Source organism: Corvus brachyrhynchos, unplaced genomic scaffold (genome assembly GCF_000691975.1).
Source record: "Corvus brachyrhynchos isolate BGI_N302 unplaced genomic scaffold, ASM69197v1 scaffold99, whole genome shotgun sequence".
Lineage (NCBI taxonomy): Eukaryota > Metazoa > Chordata > Aves > Passeriformes > Corvidae > Corvus > Corvus brachyrhynchos.
Window position 1 is genome coordinate 1,121,038 of NW_008239778.1, and position 13,841 is coordinate 1,134,878.

At 59.8% G+C, this 13,841-nt stretch overlaps 1 protein-coding gene across 1 annotated transcript in view; it reads left to right on the forward strand.

Annotated features, from left to right (window-relative positions):
* The window catches only part of TMEM132E (transmembrane protein 132E), a 16,990-nt gene extending 4,440 nt beyond the window's left edge, over positions 1 to 12,550 (forward strand). The window contains exons 2-9 of the mRNA XM_017742960.1: positions 5 to 160; positions 995 to 1,135; positions 4,323 to 4,515; positions 4,796 to 4,939; positions 8,484 to 8,689; positions 9,257 to 9,536; positions 9,616 to 9,807; positions 10,263 to 12,550. Coding sequence (XP_017598449.1) covers positions 5 to 160; positions 995 to 1,135; positions 4,323 to 4,515; positions 4,796 to 4,939; positions 8,484 to 8,689; positions 9,257 to 9,536; positions 9,616 to 9,807; positions 10,263 to 11,291 — 2,341 coding nt within the window. The 3' untranslated portion in view covers positions 11,292 to 12,550. The remainder of the gene's footprint in view (positions 1 to 4; positions 161 to 994; positions 1,136 to 4,322; positions 4,516 to 4,795; positions 4,940 to 8,483; positions 8,690 to 9,256; positions 9,537 to 9,615; positions 9,808 to 10,262) is intronic.
* Positions 12,551 to 13,841: the final 1,291 nt, after the last annotated feature.

Here is a 13,841-nt window from a genome sequence, read left to right on the forward strand (position 1 = left end):
TCAGCCTCCTGCAGCCCCCGCCCGCGCCCGCCCTGCAGGAGCATCACCTGGACGGCAACGTCTTCATCCGCCTGCCCGACAAGCCCCTGAAGCCTGGAGAGGTGCTGAGCATCCTCCTCTACCTGATGTCCAACTCCACGGTGGAGCACTTCACCCTCAGGTGAGGGCCTGGGGATGTTCCCGCTTCCCTTCTCCAGGGGATGGTTGGGAAAAGGCAGCTGTGGGCATGGGGGCGTGGGTTGGGAGGGAGTGGTGTTTGTGGGGTCTGCTGGAGGCTGGAGCAGATCTGGAAGCAGGGCTGGAGGAATATCTGGAATGCGGTTTTGCAGTGGGAGCTTCCTGGAGAAAAGGGGAGGGCTGTCCATGCAGGACATCTCTGCTCTGGCACTGCTGCCTGTCCTCTCCCAGTGTTCCCAGTCACACTGGGATTCTGCCACCAGCTCTGGGTTTATTGCCAGCCACTCTGGGGACAAGGTGTGGCATGGCCGTGGGGCTGCTGTGCCCCATGTCCCCTCCTCCTGCCACGCGGGAGCCGAATGGGGCGGTGGGCAGGAGGTGCTGGGCACCCCAGTGTGGGCCGGTGAGCAGGGGGGACCCCCATCGCTGCGTGTCCCTAAAGATGGGGACACAAGGGCTGGCCACACCTCTTCAAAGGGCACTCACAAACGTCCCTGTGGCCTCTGGAGCAGAAGGGAGCCCCCAGGATGGGGGATGTGGTGCTCCAGGCTCTTGTGTCCTGTGCCCCAGGGGTGCCCAGTCTCACTTGGGTCAGCACTGGGGCTGGGAGGTCAAAATCCTGCTGGAGGGGTCATTGGAGAGACAAAATGCCATGAAAAAGAGCAGCTGGAGCGGGCTGCTGCTGCCAGCCTGGATGATGCTTCCCACAGCCTGAAGGGATCAGGGGTAAAACTCCTCCCGTGCCACGGCAGGGGATCCAAGGGGATCCAGGGCTGCCGCAGGGGGAGGCTCCATCCCTGACTGTCGCTCTCCGCAGGGTGAAGGCCAAGAAAGGGGTGAACCTGCTGAGCACCAAGTCCAGGAGTGGGCAGTGGCTGGTGAGCTCGGAGCTGCTGACGGGTGGCAAACACTCCACGGCCACCGTGGACGTGTCCAGGGCAGACGGGGCCGGGCCCAGGTAAGGGCTGCACCTCTGGGAATGCCAGGAAAGTTGCTGGGATTTGGCCTGGAGCAGTTCTCCCTTTACCCCCTGCCCTGGGGGGCTGCGGTGCCACGTGGCTGCTGGCAGGGGAAATGGAGGGTTTTACGGTGAATTGTGAAGCCATGGAGGATTCCGTAGTCTGGGGTGGAGGAATTTTAATTTTTTAATTAAGAAATTGAATTTCTGCCCCGTGAGAGGCAGCAGCTCTTTGCTGTCCATCCTGTTGTCTCCTCCGGGAAGGCAGCGGAGCAAGGCAAGGTCCCACCTGAACCCTAAAATGATGGATGAGCATTGGATGGGGAGCAGGATCCATGCCAGCACCTGAGCTGGGCAGTTCTACCCTGCTCACACATTCCTGGGGCTCTGGGAAAGGCTCAGGTCCATTGAGGAGAGCCCTGGAGATGGAAATGAGAACGATCTGCAGGAGAAAAGACCCACAAAGCCAAGCTGAGACCCCAGAGGGTGCTCAGCCTGAAGAAGGGGAGATGTGAGACTGGCAGGACATGGCAGGCGAGGGCTGGGATGGGCACGGGGTCAAAACCAGCAGCAGGAAAGGTTCTGAAGTGCTGGAACACAAGAGTGACATTTCTGTCACTGGGAAAAGGGACACGAGTGTCTCCAGGAGCTGGGTTAAAGCCCCTCGATGTGCTCATTCCTGCCCTCTGCGATGGAAATCTCCCCACACCTCTGTCCCCCCACCCCAAAACTGAGCGAAGCTGGGGCCAGACTCCTGGAAAAAGGAGATCCTCAGCTCTGCCTGCTCTTGTGTGACCCCCAAAGCTCTGCAGAACCCTTTTCTTACCAGGAGGGCGGATTTTCCTTCACCCCCACCCTGCAAATGCACCCACAGCGTCCAAAGCCTCAGCCTGGCTGATCCTGGCGTGTCCCCAGGGCCACCAGCCCCCTGTCCCCTGCACCCCCACCCTGCAGCCCAGGAGAGCAGGGCTGGCAGCAGCCGGATCCTCTCCCCCTTCCCCCTCTGCCGCTGCCAGCGCTGCTTCCAATCAGCCTGCAAAGGTTAGAGACGGGGGAGGAATTTAAAGTGATTACAATCACCTTTTAGACAAACAACTCCATCAAATATTAACGGAACGGAGAGGATGAATGACTCCTCGCCGTGCTGCCCTCGGGGCTGTGCAAACAGAGGAGTTGCTGCGCTGGGGCTCTGGGGGCTTTTGGCAGCGCTGGCTGTGCAGGAAGGGGCTGAGAGCCCTGAGCGTTGGGGTCAGAAGGGCCATTTTGGGGTGTTTTGCACCCCAGAAGCTGCATCCTGAGTGGTTCCCCCCATGTGAGCAGCCTGGCTGCTGCCTCTGTTCAGAGCAGACGGTGCTGGGGCAGGGCAGAGGGTGGCGGCTGGGCCTGGCAGCGCTCCTGGGACACCTCGGGGCACCCCACGGCGAGAAGTCCCTTTGCCACAGCACCCCTGGCTCTCCTTTGCCTTTGGACCTGCCCCTTCCCAGCTGGGTTGGGTACTCCTGGCACTGGGAGAGCAGCCAAATCTGCTTTTCACACCCCGTGGCCTTTGGTGAACTGCCTTGAACCCCCAAACCTGCCTTGGGGGCACAGCAAGACCCCACCAGCCCTTGTGGATCAGCTCCACTGCTAAGCCCATCACAGCTGCTGTGGGATCGGGGAGCAGGGATCAGGGATCGGGGCTTGCCGTGGTCTGGAGCAGCTCCAGCTTCTCGCTCTCCTCTCTCCCTGCTCCCTCTCACTCATTAGATATTGATCAGAGAGAAACCTGGCTGTGTCCTGTACCCCAGATCGATGGGACCTTCTCAATTGCTGCTGCGCCGAGATGAAAGCAGAGCCAGTCCTGGCTTCCCTTCCACTGCAATTCCACTTTCCCTCCCCACCCCGCTGGCTCTGCAGGGGCTTTTAGCGGTGCTGTGGTTTGGGGGGGCTCTGGGGTTTCTGCCAGGGGTGTTCAGTGTTTTGGAGCAGTGAAGTCCGGCTCGGGGCAGGGTTGAACCCTGAGCTTCCCCAAGGATTTGCCGGTGGGCAGAGCTGTGAGGGCAGGATCAGCTCCGGGGAGATTTGGTTGTAGGGATGGGGCGTGCGAGTAATTGGTGGTGCTGCTGTAAGGTTGTGTCCAAGCCGTGATGCAGACGGTCACCAACTTGTCCCCTCAGCCTGGCACCATATCCTGGGTTTGGCATCCTCTACACCCTGTCCTGCCTCGGGGACACCCCAGAGGTCACTCCCTGTCCTGCTGTCCCCAGCCCTGGCATTAATTTGGGTGTGTTTGCTGAGCTGACGGTCCCGGGGCTGTTCTCCCCTGCTGGCTCTGTCCACCTCCCCTGTCCCCTGCCCCTCCTTCCTCACAGGCTGGGGGATGGCCCAGCCCCAAATCCCAGCTCTGTCCCAGCTCCTGCCTGGGCTTGGACCTCTTTCTCCTGTGCCTCAGTTTCCCCATGGGATCCCCTTGGAAGGGGCTTTAAAATCAACAGCTTGGGCTGGGCTGCTGTGTTGACATTTATTTGTCATTCCTGAGTGCTCTGGGATCTGACATGTGGGACATTTCGGATCTGACCTGTGGGACATTTGCGATCTGGGTGTGGGACACATGGGATCTGATCTGTGGGACATTTGGGATCTGACCTGTGGGACACATGGGATCTGATCTATGGGACACATAGGGTCTGACCTGTGGGACATTTGGGATCTGATCTATGGGACATCTGCGATCTGGGTGTGGGACATGTGGGATCTGACCTGTGGGACATGAGTGTCCAGACAGGAGCAATAAATCCATCCATGCTGTTGGGAAGACAGTCAGGGAGACAAGGCCTGCAGCACCTGCAGCCACCCACTGTCCCCCGAGGCCATGGCCACACGCTCACCCTGTGATGTCACCCAGCAGCCCTGGCAGAGCTGATGAGGTGTTCTTGTCCTGCTGGCAGAGGCGGTGAAAAACATTTCTCTCTCCCACTGGGGAGATTGCCATGGGAATCTGCAGGATCCCATCGGAGCAGCCCCTGGCAGTGGTGGGGGTCCGGGCTGCTGGGTTTGGGTGGCACCCACTGCACAGTCCCCCTTGTGCCTGGGGACACCAAGGGCACCTGCTGGGGAGTCTGTGGACGGCCTGGCGCTTATCCTGGTGTGTCTGTGGGACCTGGGACAGCCACCTCACCGTGTCCCCTCCTGCCGTCCCCCTGCCCAGGGATGGGGACTCCTCGTCGGAGATCATGCAGCTGGATTTCGAGATGGAGAACTTCACGAGCCAGTCAGTGACACGCCGCATCATGTGGCACATCGACTACCGCGGCCGCAACCCCCCGCCAGACCTGGAGAAGGTGGTCACGGAGCTGACAGTCATCCAGAGGGACATCAGGGCCATTGTGCCCCTGGCCATGGTGAGCAAGTTCATGCCCTCAGGTGTTACCTGCTCTGAGGGGTTGGGACCCCTGAGGGATTGCCCACCTGCCCTATAGCACCTCTCCATCCATCCATCATCCATCCATCCATCCATCCATCCATCCATCCATCCATCCATCTCTACATCCATCCATCCATCCATCCATCCATCCATCCATCCATCCATCCATCCATCCCACCCACACCCAGGTCCTTCCCTGCCCCAGCTGGGACAAGCTGCCCTCTTACATGATGGTGCCCTTTCTGTGCCACCCCCAGGACACGGAGATCATCAACACGGCCATCCTGACGGGGCGCACGGTGGCCATTCCCGTGAAGGTCATTGCCATCGAGCTGAGCGGCGTCATCGTGGATGTCTCAGCCATGGTGGAGTGCAAGTCCAACAACGAGGACATCATCAAGGTGGGTGTGGGGAGGGGACTTCTGTGACCCTCACAAGGGGCTGGGGTTCTCCTGACCCCAACAGCACCCTGGGCTGGGCTGGTGACCGAGCTGATGTGGCTCACAACCCCACCCAAACCAAGCATCATCCCCTTGGTGGCTCCAGTCCATGCAAGCTTCTCCCTGGGGTCTGCCAGGAGAAGGACAAGACACTTGTCCACGGGATGCTCCAACACTGGCAGCAGGCAGCAGCAGTAACTGCAGGTTATCACAACACCTGGTGCTGATAAGGGGAAATGTCACCTCATGGGCTGAGCTGCACGGCCCCATCGGTGCCCACACTCAGCCTTGGAGTGATATTTCTGTCCCGACTGGATCAGCTGCTGGGCTGGGGACTGGTGAGATGGAAGCTGGGAATGATGGAGGGGAAAGAGGAGCTGAGGGGGAAGATCCAGATGGGAGAGGTGCTGAAGGGGCCAATGCCAAAGGCTCCCTGCCCCAGCCACTGAGGCAGCCCCTGGTACTCAAACCCTCCAACTTTTCCATCACCAGCCCTGTTCATCCATATAGATTTCTCCATCCCTGAATAAATCCATCTGCCCACCTGCCCATGTCACTCTGCCACCATTTCCATCCATCCATCCGCCCCCAGACATCATTCCCTTCTCCCGAACACCTCCCACCCCTCTCCCTGCGTGCACCCAGCCAGCTCTCCCTTTCCATGATCCCGCTGGGTTGGGCAGAGGCAGGGAAGGGGTCTGGATTCTCCGGGGGGCTGTAGCCCCTTCTCCCCTTTGCCACAGGGGTGATGGCAGATCCCTGTCCCTGCTGGGTCCGTGTCACGCACCATGGGGGACATCCAGTGCCACAAAGTGCTCACCCAAGCTCTCGACTGAAACTCAGATCCATGGGATTTACAACACCGGCTCTAATTTATGGAGCCCAGTCCTCCCCAGCGTGATAAAACACTGGAGCAATAATACACTTCAGGATGGACTCCAAGACACTTAAACTGTTTAATGTGCTGCCTTTCTGCTCATAAATCTATTTACACTCTGTCCCCAGGCCTGGGGGGAGCAGGCACATGCCCAGGAGCTGGGATGAATAATGCAGGGAGCAGCCCTCCGGCCCCGGCTCTCATCCCGCTCGGAGCCCTGCACAATTTCTTGCTGAGTTATTTGGTGTTTGTGTTGGAGCTTCATTTCCGAGGGAGCCTCTCAGTTACCTGCTGAGATCGGGGAGGATGATTGCGGTGTCAGAGCTCTAAACCTGCTCCATAAATCACAGCTTACGGAGTGGGATGTGCTATCTGTTACTGTAAATAATTTAACGTGAGGGCGGGCTGGCGAGCTGCCTCTCCCTGCTCTGGTGTGGCTCCCCGGTGGTTGCTCTCTTGTGTAATGTGGAATTTGTCCTGGGATTGGTGTGGACATGGCTCTGAAGGATGTGGTGGGAGAGTATGAGTGGGAGTTGTCATCCTCGTCCCCTTCTGTGGTGGCACAGGTTGACAAAGGTGTCCAGGAGGACATCATCACTCAGGGGAGTGTAGAAACCACCCGCTATTTTTAAAATGTGGTGACTTTGGGGGTTGTCGAGGGACACGCAGGGAGTGGAAGGGCCACCTCTGCTGCCAGCGGCGCTCAGTGGGAGATGCTCGATCTCACCTGTGTGTGACCTTTCTGAGAACCCCATACTGCACATCCCCTGGAGAACCCCCCAGGAGCTCAGTGGGATTGATCCTCAGGAACCCTGCTCACCCACAGCCACCGCCAGCACCGTGGTGGCTCTTCCCACTCCCGGGGGCCTTGGAGAACGTGTGTCCCCCTCGATCCCACACTTATCCCCGTGCCAAGCAAGGAACTCCTGGCCACAGCAGCAGAGCCAGCAGTGCCTTGGCTGGGAGCCCAGGCAGCCCTCAGCCTCTCTCTTCCTGACACCTTGCCATAAATCCGGGAAGTTTCCTCGCACAAGCTTCATTTCCGAGCTAATCTGCAGTCACTCCATCTTCGGGACAGGCCTGGCGTGCAGGGATTTTTTGTTGTCATAGTTTCAGCCCCCCTCCCTGGCTGCAAAGCAAGTGGTGCCCAGAGGGAGGTGCCGGGGGGTTTATTAGCCAAGGTAACACCGGCAGAGCCCATCGTGTTTATTGTGATAAATGGCACAATATCCAGAGATCCTCGGCTGCAGGATTCACCCGGGAGCTCATCTTTATTCAGGCGCTGCCTCGCCACAGATGAGATTGTCTTGTCAGACTTGCTGAGATGGTACCTCTGATGGGAAGACGAGGAACAAACCCTCCTGCGTCGCCCTTCCCTCCAGTGCTCAGGGAGCAGGGACATCCCAAGGAGACATCCTGGGCTCTGACTCCTCCACCAGCCCCAGGGGACCACCAACACCTTTGCAGAGGGCTCCTGGAGCTGTTGCAGAAGTCAAACCCTGCTGTGGGCTCAGAAATGCAAAATTCCTGCATCTGGTTGCCCACAGGTGCTCAAGGAATAGGTTGGCAGAGAGACAGGGATGCTGCCAGCCTCCTGCAGCCTGGCCTCAACCCTTTATCAGCCATCAGAGAATCCAGGGATTCTCTGATGCTGGAAATCAGCTCTTCTGCACTGGTGAGCTGCTCAGTGCTGCTGGCTGAGCAAACGAGTTCTTCTCTTCTCCAACATCCAACAAATCAGATGCAGTCCCTGACAGGAGATCAGGGGTGGGCCACAGGGCTGCTGCAGGTGAGAGGTTGGAGTCCCTTTCTGGTTGTCTTCTGCCACCCCAGCTGGGAAGGAGCTGTTGACTGGTGACCCGAGCTCAAACCCTGGGAGATGCTGCCCTGGTGTCCCCTGAGCTCCTTAATTGTCTCCTTAATGAGTGACCCCCCGCAGGATGGATTTGTTTTATAGCAGATTTCGCTGATGGCATTTGCATAAGTGGGAATTAAAAGGGGAGGAGAGAGAAGAGGAACAGGAGGGTTCAGTCAGACCGCAGGAATCTCGCTCTGGGGTGAGCAGGAGGGACAGGGACAAGGCACTGGTGGGTATGGGCACGTGGTGGGGCTGTGCTTGCTGCATGTGCCCTCTGGAGGGGATTTTGGGGCGAATTTCCAGGTTGAGCAATTTGCAACCTCTGTGAAGCACCCATGGGTGCCTCTAGCTCAGGGACAATCCAGTGTGGAGGCCAAAGGGGAACTGAGGCTCCACGTGGAGGTTCTTGGTGGAGGTTCTTGGTGGAGGTGGGAGAGAGTGAGGGCTGGCAGGAGGAGCTGGGTCAGGGGACACTTTGCGTGGTGGACACGGATCTGTGCCTCAGGAGAACCAGGGTCAGGGGACACTTTGCGTGGTGGACACGGATCTGTGCCTCAGGAGGACCAGGGTCAGGGGACACTTTGCGTGGTGGACACGGGGTGTGGATCTCCCTCTGAGCAGGATCTCCAGGAGGAGGGAGCATCCCTGCTCCAGGTGAGGCATGAACTGGATTCATGCCGGGTGAAGTTCTGCTCCTCCAGCACATCCAGCCTCCTGCTGGGATCTCTGCTGTGTCTACAGGACCATTCCCATCCTCTCTTGTCCCACAGGTTTCCAGCAGCTGCGACTACGTCTTCGTCAGCGGGAAGGAGTCGCGGGGCTCCATGAGCGCCCGGGTCACCTTCAACTACGAGCACCTGTCGGCCCCGCTGGAGATGACGGTGTGGGTGCCCAAACTACCCCTGCACATCGAGCTCTCGGACGCCCGGCTGAGCCAAGTCAAGGGCTGGAGGGTGCCCATCCTGCCGGACAGGAGGTGGGTGCTGCGGAGCCGTGCTGGCCAGCCCAGAGAAGGCGAGGTGGAGGTGGTGGTCATGGGTTGATTGCCTTGCTCAGTGACTTCATGAGGAGGTTTTAAAGGTGGTGGAGACAAAGGCATCTCAGGGGTCCTCGGTGGAAAGGTGAGAGGTCATGGACACAGGTTATGGGGAAGGAGAAAAGTTTCACAGGGAGGTTGGTGGAGAACATCCCTCCTTGGCAGTCATCAAAAGTTCCCTGGATGAAACTGGGAACAGCCAAGCTCCAAAGTGCCTTTTTTGTTGTCTAGAGACCTCCAGGTGTCCATCCCAAGCAGAGATACCTTGTCCTCTCAGCTGTTTAGTGGGCAGAGCTGCTGGTGACCCTGCAGTTACCACATCCTGCTAAATCCCGTGAACCCTCCTGGACACCCCCTCCTGGCCCGGGAGCCACCATTTTTTGGTGACATCACATTTTTTCCTGCTTGGCCACCTTTCTTGAGGGAGCTGAAGAGCCGTGGCATGGCGAGCTTGGCAGCACTGCCCACCCACTGTCCCATCCATCCATCCATCCATCCATCCTGCAGGTCGGTGCGGGACAGCGAGCACGAGGAGGACGAGGAGGAGCGGAAGCAGAGCCGGGGCTGTGCCCTGCAGTACCAGCACTCCACGCTGCAGGTCTTCACCCAGTTCCACACCACGGCGGCCGAGGGCACAGGCCAGGTGGTCACCATGCTGGGGCCCGACTGGCTGGTGGAGGTCACTGACCTGGTCAGCGACTTCATGCGCGTGGACGACCCGCGGGTGGCCCACATGGTGGACAGCTCCACGCTGGCCGGGCGGGAGCCGGGCACAACCCTCTTCAAGGTACCCCTGGCCACCTTTCCCCACCTCTGCCAGCCTGGCTGGGGGTGGCAGGCGGTGACAGGCACCTCGACCCCTGCAGGTGGTGTCCCCGCTGGTGGAGGCGGTGCTGGGCGAGACGCTGGTGACGGTGGCGGAGGAGAAGGTCAGCATCACGGACCTGAAGGCCCAGGTGGTCTCCAGCCTCTCGCTGTCCCTCCACCCCAGCCCTGGCAACAGCCACACCATCATCGCCCGCACATCCGTGCAGCAAACCCTGAGCTTCTTCAAGCAGGTGAGGCCGGGGGGGCATCCAGGCTTGGGGGGGATTTTGGGGTGCAACCCCCTCCTCCCAAATCCTGCCCACACTCTGGCCCTCACAGCACCCGGTGTCCTCATGACACCCTGGTGACCCCAAAACACCCCAGAAACCTTCACAGAGACCTGTGATCCAAGCCTGGGGACAACCATGGGGATGGAGGGGGAGGGATGGAATCCTATGCAGCTCCTGGCCCAGCTCTGGTAGCCACATCTGGGATTTGGGATGAGCCTGGGCAAGCACGGGGAACATGGAGGGAAGAGTAGGCTAAGGAGAAAAATCAGGGAATGGTTGGAACAAGACGGATAATGGAGGGATAAAGGGTGAATTGGATGGAGAGAAGGATGGAGAGGTGGACGGGAGGATGGACAAAGGGGTGCAGGTGGGACTGGCCTCCTGCTGGGCAACCGGTGCCTGTGTTGGTCCCGCAGGAAGCGCTGCTGAGCCTGTGGATTTCCTACAGCGACGGCACCACGGCGCCCCTGTCCCTCTACGACCCCAAGGACTACAACCTGGTGGTGAGCAGCCTGGACGAGAAGGTGGTGTCGGTGACCCAGGACCGGGCGTTCCCCTTGGTGGTGGCGGAGAGCGAGGGCGCAGGGGAGCTGCTGCGGGCGGAGCTGGTCATCTGCGAGAGCTGCCAGAAGACCAAGCGCAAGAGCGTCCTCTTCACGGCCTTGGCCACCGTGCGCGTCCATTTCGGGTCCGAGGAGGACCCCACCTACGACTACGACCACGTGCCCAGCAGGCCGGGGCTGGGCGAGGCGGGAGCAAGCACCACCCTGCGGGCAGAGGTGGACAGGAAAGCGGACCCAAGCGAGGACAGCCGGATGTCCAGCGCGTCTCACCCCACCGAGGACTTCCCCACCATCCCCACCGGCTTCGTGCAGGTGACACGGGGGCTGACGGACCTGGAGATCGGGATGTACGCCCTGCTGGGCGTCTTCTGTCTGGCCATCTTGGTCTTCCTCATCAACTGCATCGTCTTTGTGCTGAAGTACCGGCACAAGCGCATCCCGCCGGAAGGCCAGACCAACATGGACCATTCCCACCACTGGGTCTTCCTGGGCAACGGGCAGCCCTTGCGGGCTCACAATGACCTCTCCCCACAGCCCGAGAGCCCGGGAAACCCGCTGGAAAACGTGCAGACTTGCTGCCACGGGGACCACCACAGCAGCGGGAGCTCGCAGACCAGCGTGCAGAGCCAGGTGCACGGGCGCGGGGACGGCTCCTCGGGGGGCTCCACGCGGGACCAGAGCGAGGACCCGCTCAACTCACCCACCTCCAAACGGAAGCGGGTGAAATTCACCACCTTCGCCACCATGCCCTCGGACGAGCTGGCCTACAACTCCATCCCCATCGCCGATGAGGAGGACTTGGAGTGGGTGTGCCAGGACATGGGGCTGCAGGACCCCGAGGAGCTTCACAACTACATCTGCAGGATCAAAGAGATCGCTTAACGCAGGGGCAGCAGGGACGGGGCGCCTGCCCCGCTGTGCCACGCCACGCCACGCCGTGCCACGCCACGCCACGCCACCACGCTTCTCCAGGGCCAGACACCCGCGTCCGGCTCCTTGTTCCGCACATCTCACGTCCTCACCCCGTCCAAAGGCACCCCCGGGGATGCCTCTTTTCTGTTCTCGCCCTTTCCCCACTGGTTTTCCCAGGGGAGGCAGCAGCACACGTGTGGCCCCCCAGCGAGGGGACGGGGTCACAGCTCGGGGCGTGCGCGTGGCCGGGCAGGAGGAGGCTGTGGGTGCTGCCGGGAAGGGGCTGGGAGAGGGGAGAGATCCCATTTCTCCCCGGAGCCCAGCAGGGAGGTGGTGGGCGAGGGCTTCCAGAGGGCCTCCCCCAGCCTTTGCTGCGCTCAGCTGCACAGTTTTGGAGGTGAGTGCTGGGTCACCCCGATGGCTTTTGGGACGTTGGCCAACACTGGGTGATGCTGGGCGAGGCAAGAGTTGGGGACACCATGGCCACGGGCCCGGAGCACTGCTGTCCCCATCGCCTGCTGTGACCCAGCCCCAAATTCCCGGTGTGCCCCACTCACTCCCTGGCTGCCTGGGGCACTTTGGGGGTGACCAGCACGTTTGCTGCCCACCCTGCCTGTCCCTCTGTCCCAGCCATGGGGCCAGTGCTTGGCCCCCCCGCCCCACAGCCCCACTGGGGTCTCCAGGGCCAGCCATGGGTTCCTGCCCCCTCCCAGTGTTGGAATGTGGCTCTGGGATGGCAACGCGGTGCAGGGGCTTCCCAGTGCCACGGGGACACCCTCGATGGGACCTGGCCTGTGTGTCCCAGTGCCAGCCCAGCTCCCCCAGTGCCAGCCCAGCAGGGATGCCCGGGGCCAGGCTCAGCCTGTGTGGTGCCTTCTGACTGCCATAACCCGATGCCTCCCGGTCTCCCCGTGCTGGTGGCACCTCCCAGCCCCCCTGGCTCACCCAGGGGACCCCCCAGTCCAGGGCCATGCCATCTCCCAGCCCGGTGCAGAGCACCCTCGGCCTGGAGGGGACACCGGGGTACCAGGGCTGGCAGGTTGGGGACCCTGGGCTGTGCACTTGTCCCCACGGGCACTGAGCATGTGGGGACAGGGACACCCTGGCATCACCCGGTGGAGGCTGGCAGCGGATTATTTCTGGATCAAAAGTTACCCACCACTGTGTCTCTTTTTTTTTTTTCTTTTTTTCGTTTTATTTTTTTTTTCAGTTTTTTTTCTTAAATAAAAGATCAGAAAAGGAAAAAAATGGAACAAAAAGCAAAGTGGCAGCACTGTCACGGCCCTGTCTCTGCTGTGGTGCCCTGGGTGGCGGCTCCCAGGGGGTTTGGGGCTGAGCCCTGGGGGCTGTGGGGTCGGCTGGGGGCTGGCTCAGCTTTGACCGAGCATTTTGGGGTCAAAGCTGTGGATTTGAGGGTTCCCCCTCCAAAATCCTCCTCTGTTGGGCAGTCTGGTGGCCAGAGAGCAGGTGATGCCGTAGCCACACCTGTGCCTCAGTTTCCCTGGCAGGAGAGCCGTGGTTCGGGGTGGTGGGTGGTGTCTCAACAGCCTCTTTAAGGAGTTGCTCAGTTTTGGGGCTGGGAAAGTTTCTCCCCTGGGTGGCCTTAAAATTTACCTGAGAGCTCCGTGCTGGTTTCCTATATCCATATATATCCATAAATATATGAATGCAGGTTTGAGATGTGCTCGGGGGGCAGGCAGGGCATGCAGGGGGTTTTTTTTTACTCTGCCCCCTTATCTGAACCAGCCACGGAGCTGATAGTGGCTCTGAGCAGGAAAATTAACTCAGCTGCCTCCCCTGCCTGGAACTCCTCGCTCAAATTAACATAAATGAATATTCGTGGGGGGCGGGAGGGGGGGGATTGAAAAGGGAAGGAAAAGAAGTGGGGAAAGGTCAGAAAAGGGTGGAATAAAATTTTCTAAGTGTAATAAGAGCTGGCAGCGCCTGACTCCGGTCCATGAGCGCGTCCTGGGGCTGCGGAGGTGCAAGATGGGGACGACAGGGACGGATCCACAGGGAGCTCGGGCAGGCTTGGCACGGGCTGTGCCCACTGCCGGGTTTTCCCACTCCTTCTGGCTGCTGGCCCAGCCGTAGCCAAGCCCGAGGTCTGACACCAAGCAGCAGCAGCGGTTTTCCAGCCCGTCAGCTCCCGTCCCAGCTGATGGATCCAGCACGCAGGAACCCTTGGGAAGGCGGCACCCACGGTGTCTGTAGGGGCTGAGGATGCTCTCAGGGCCGTGTGCCCCCAGTCCGTGTCCTGCACCCCCCGGCACCTCCTCCAGGCAATTCCCAGCATCCCAGGATCCCTGATTCCGGTCATTCCTGGGTGAGGGACCAGGGTGAAGAGAGCAAAGCTTTCTCTGTAGCTCCATCAATTTATTGGTGCCTTTAGATGTGGATATTTATCCTTCATCCATATGGATGTATTTAGAATTTATACATATATATGCATCCATAATGTGTGTGTGTGTGTATATTTATTTGTATGTATATTTATTTATATATAGATAGATTTATTTT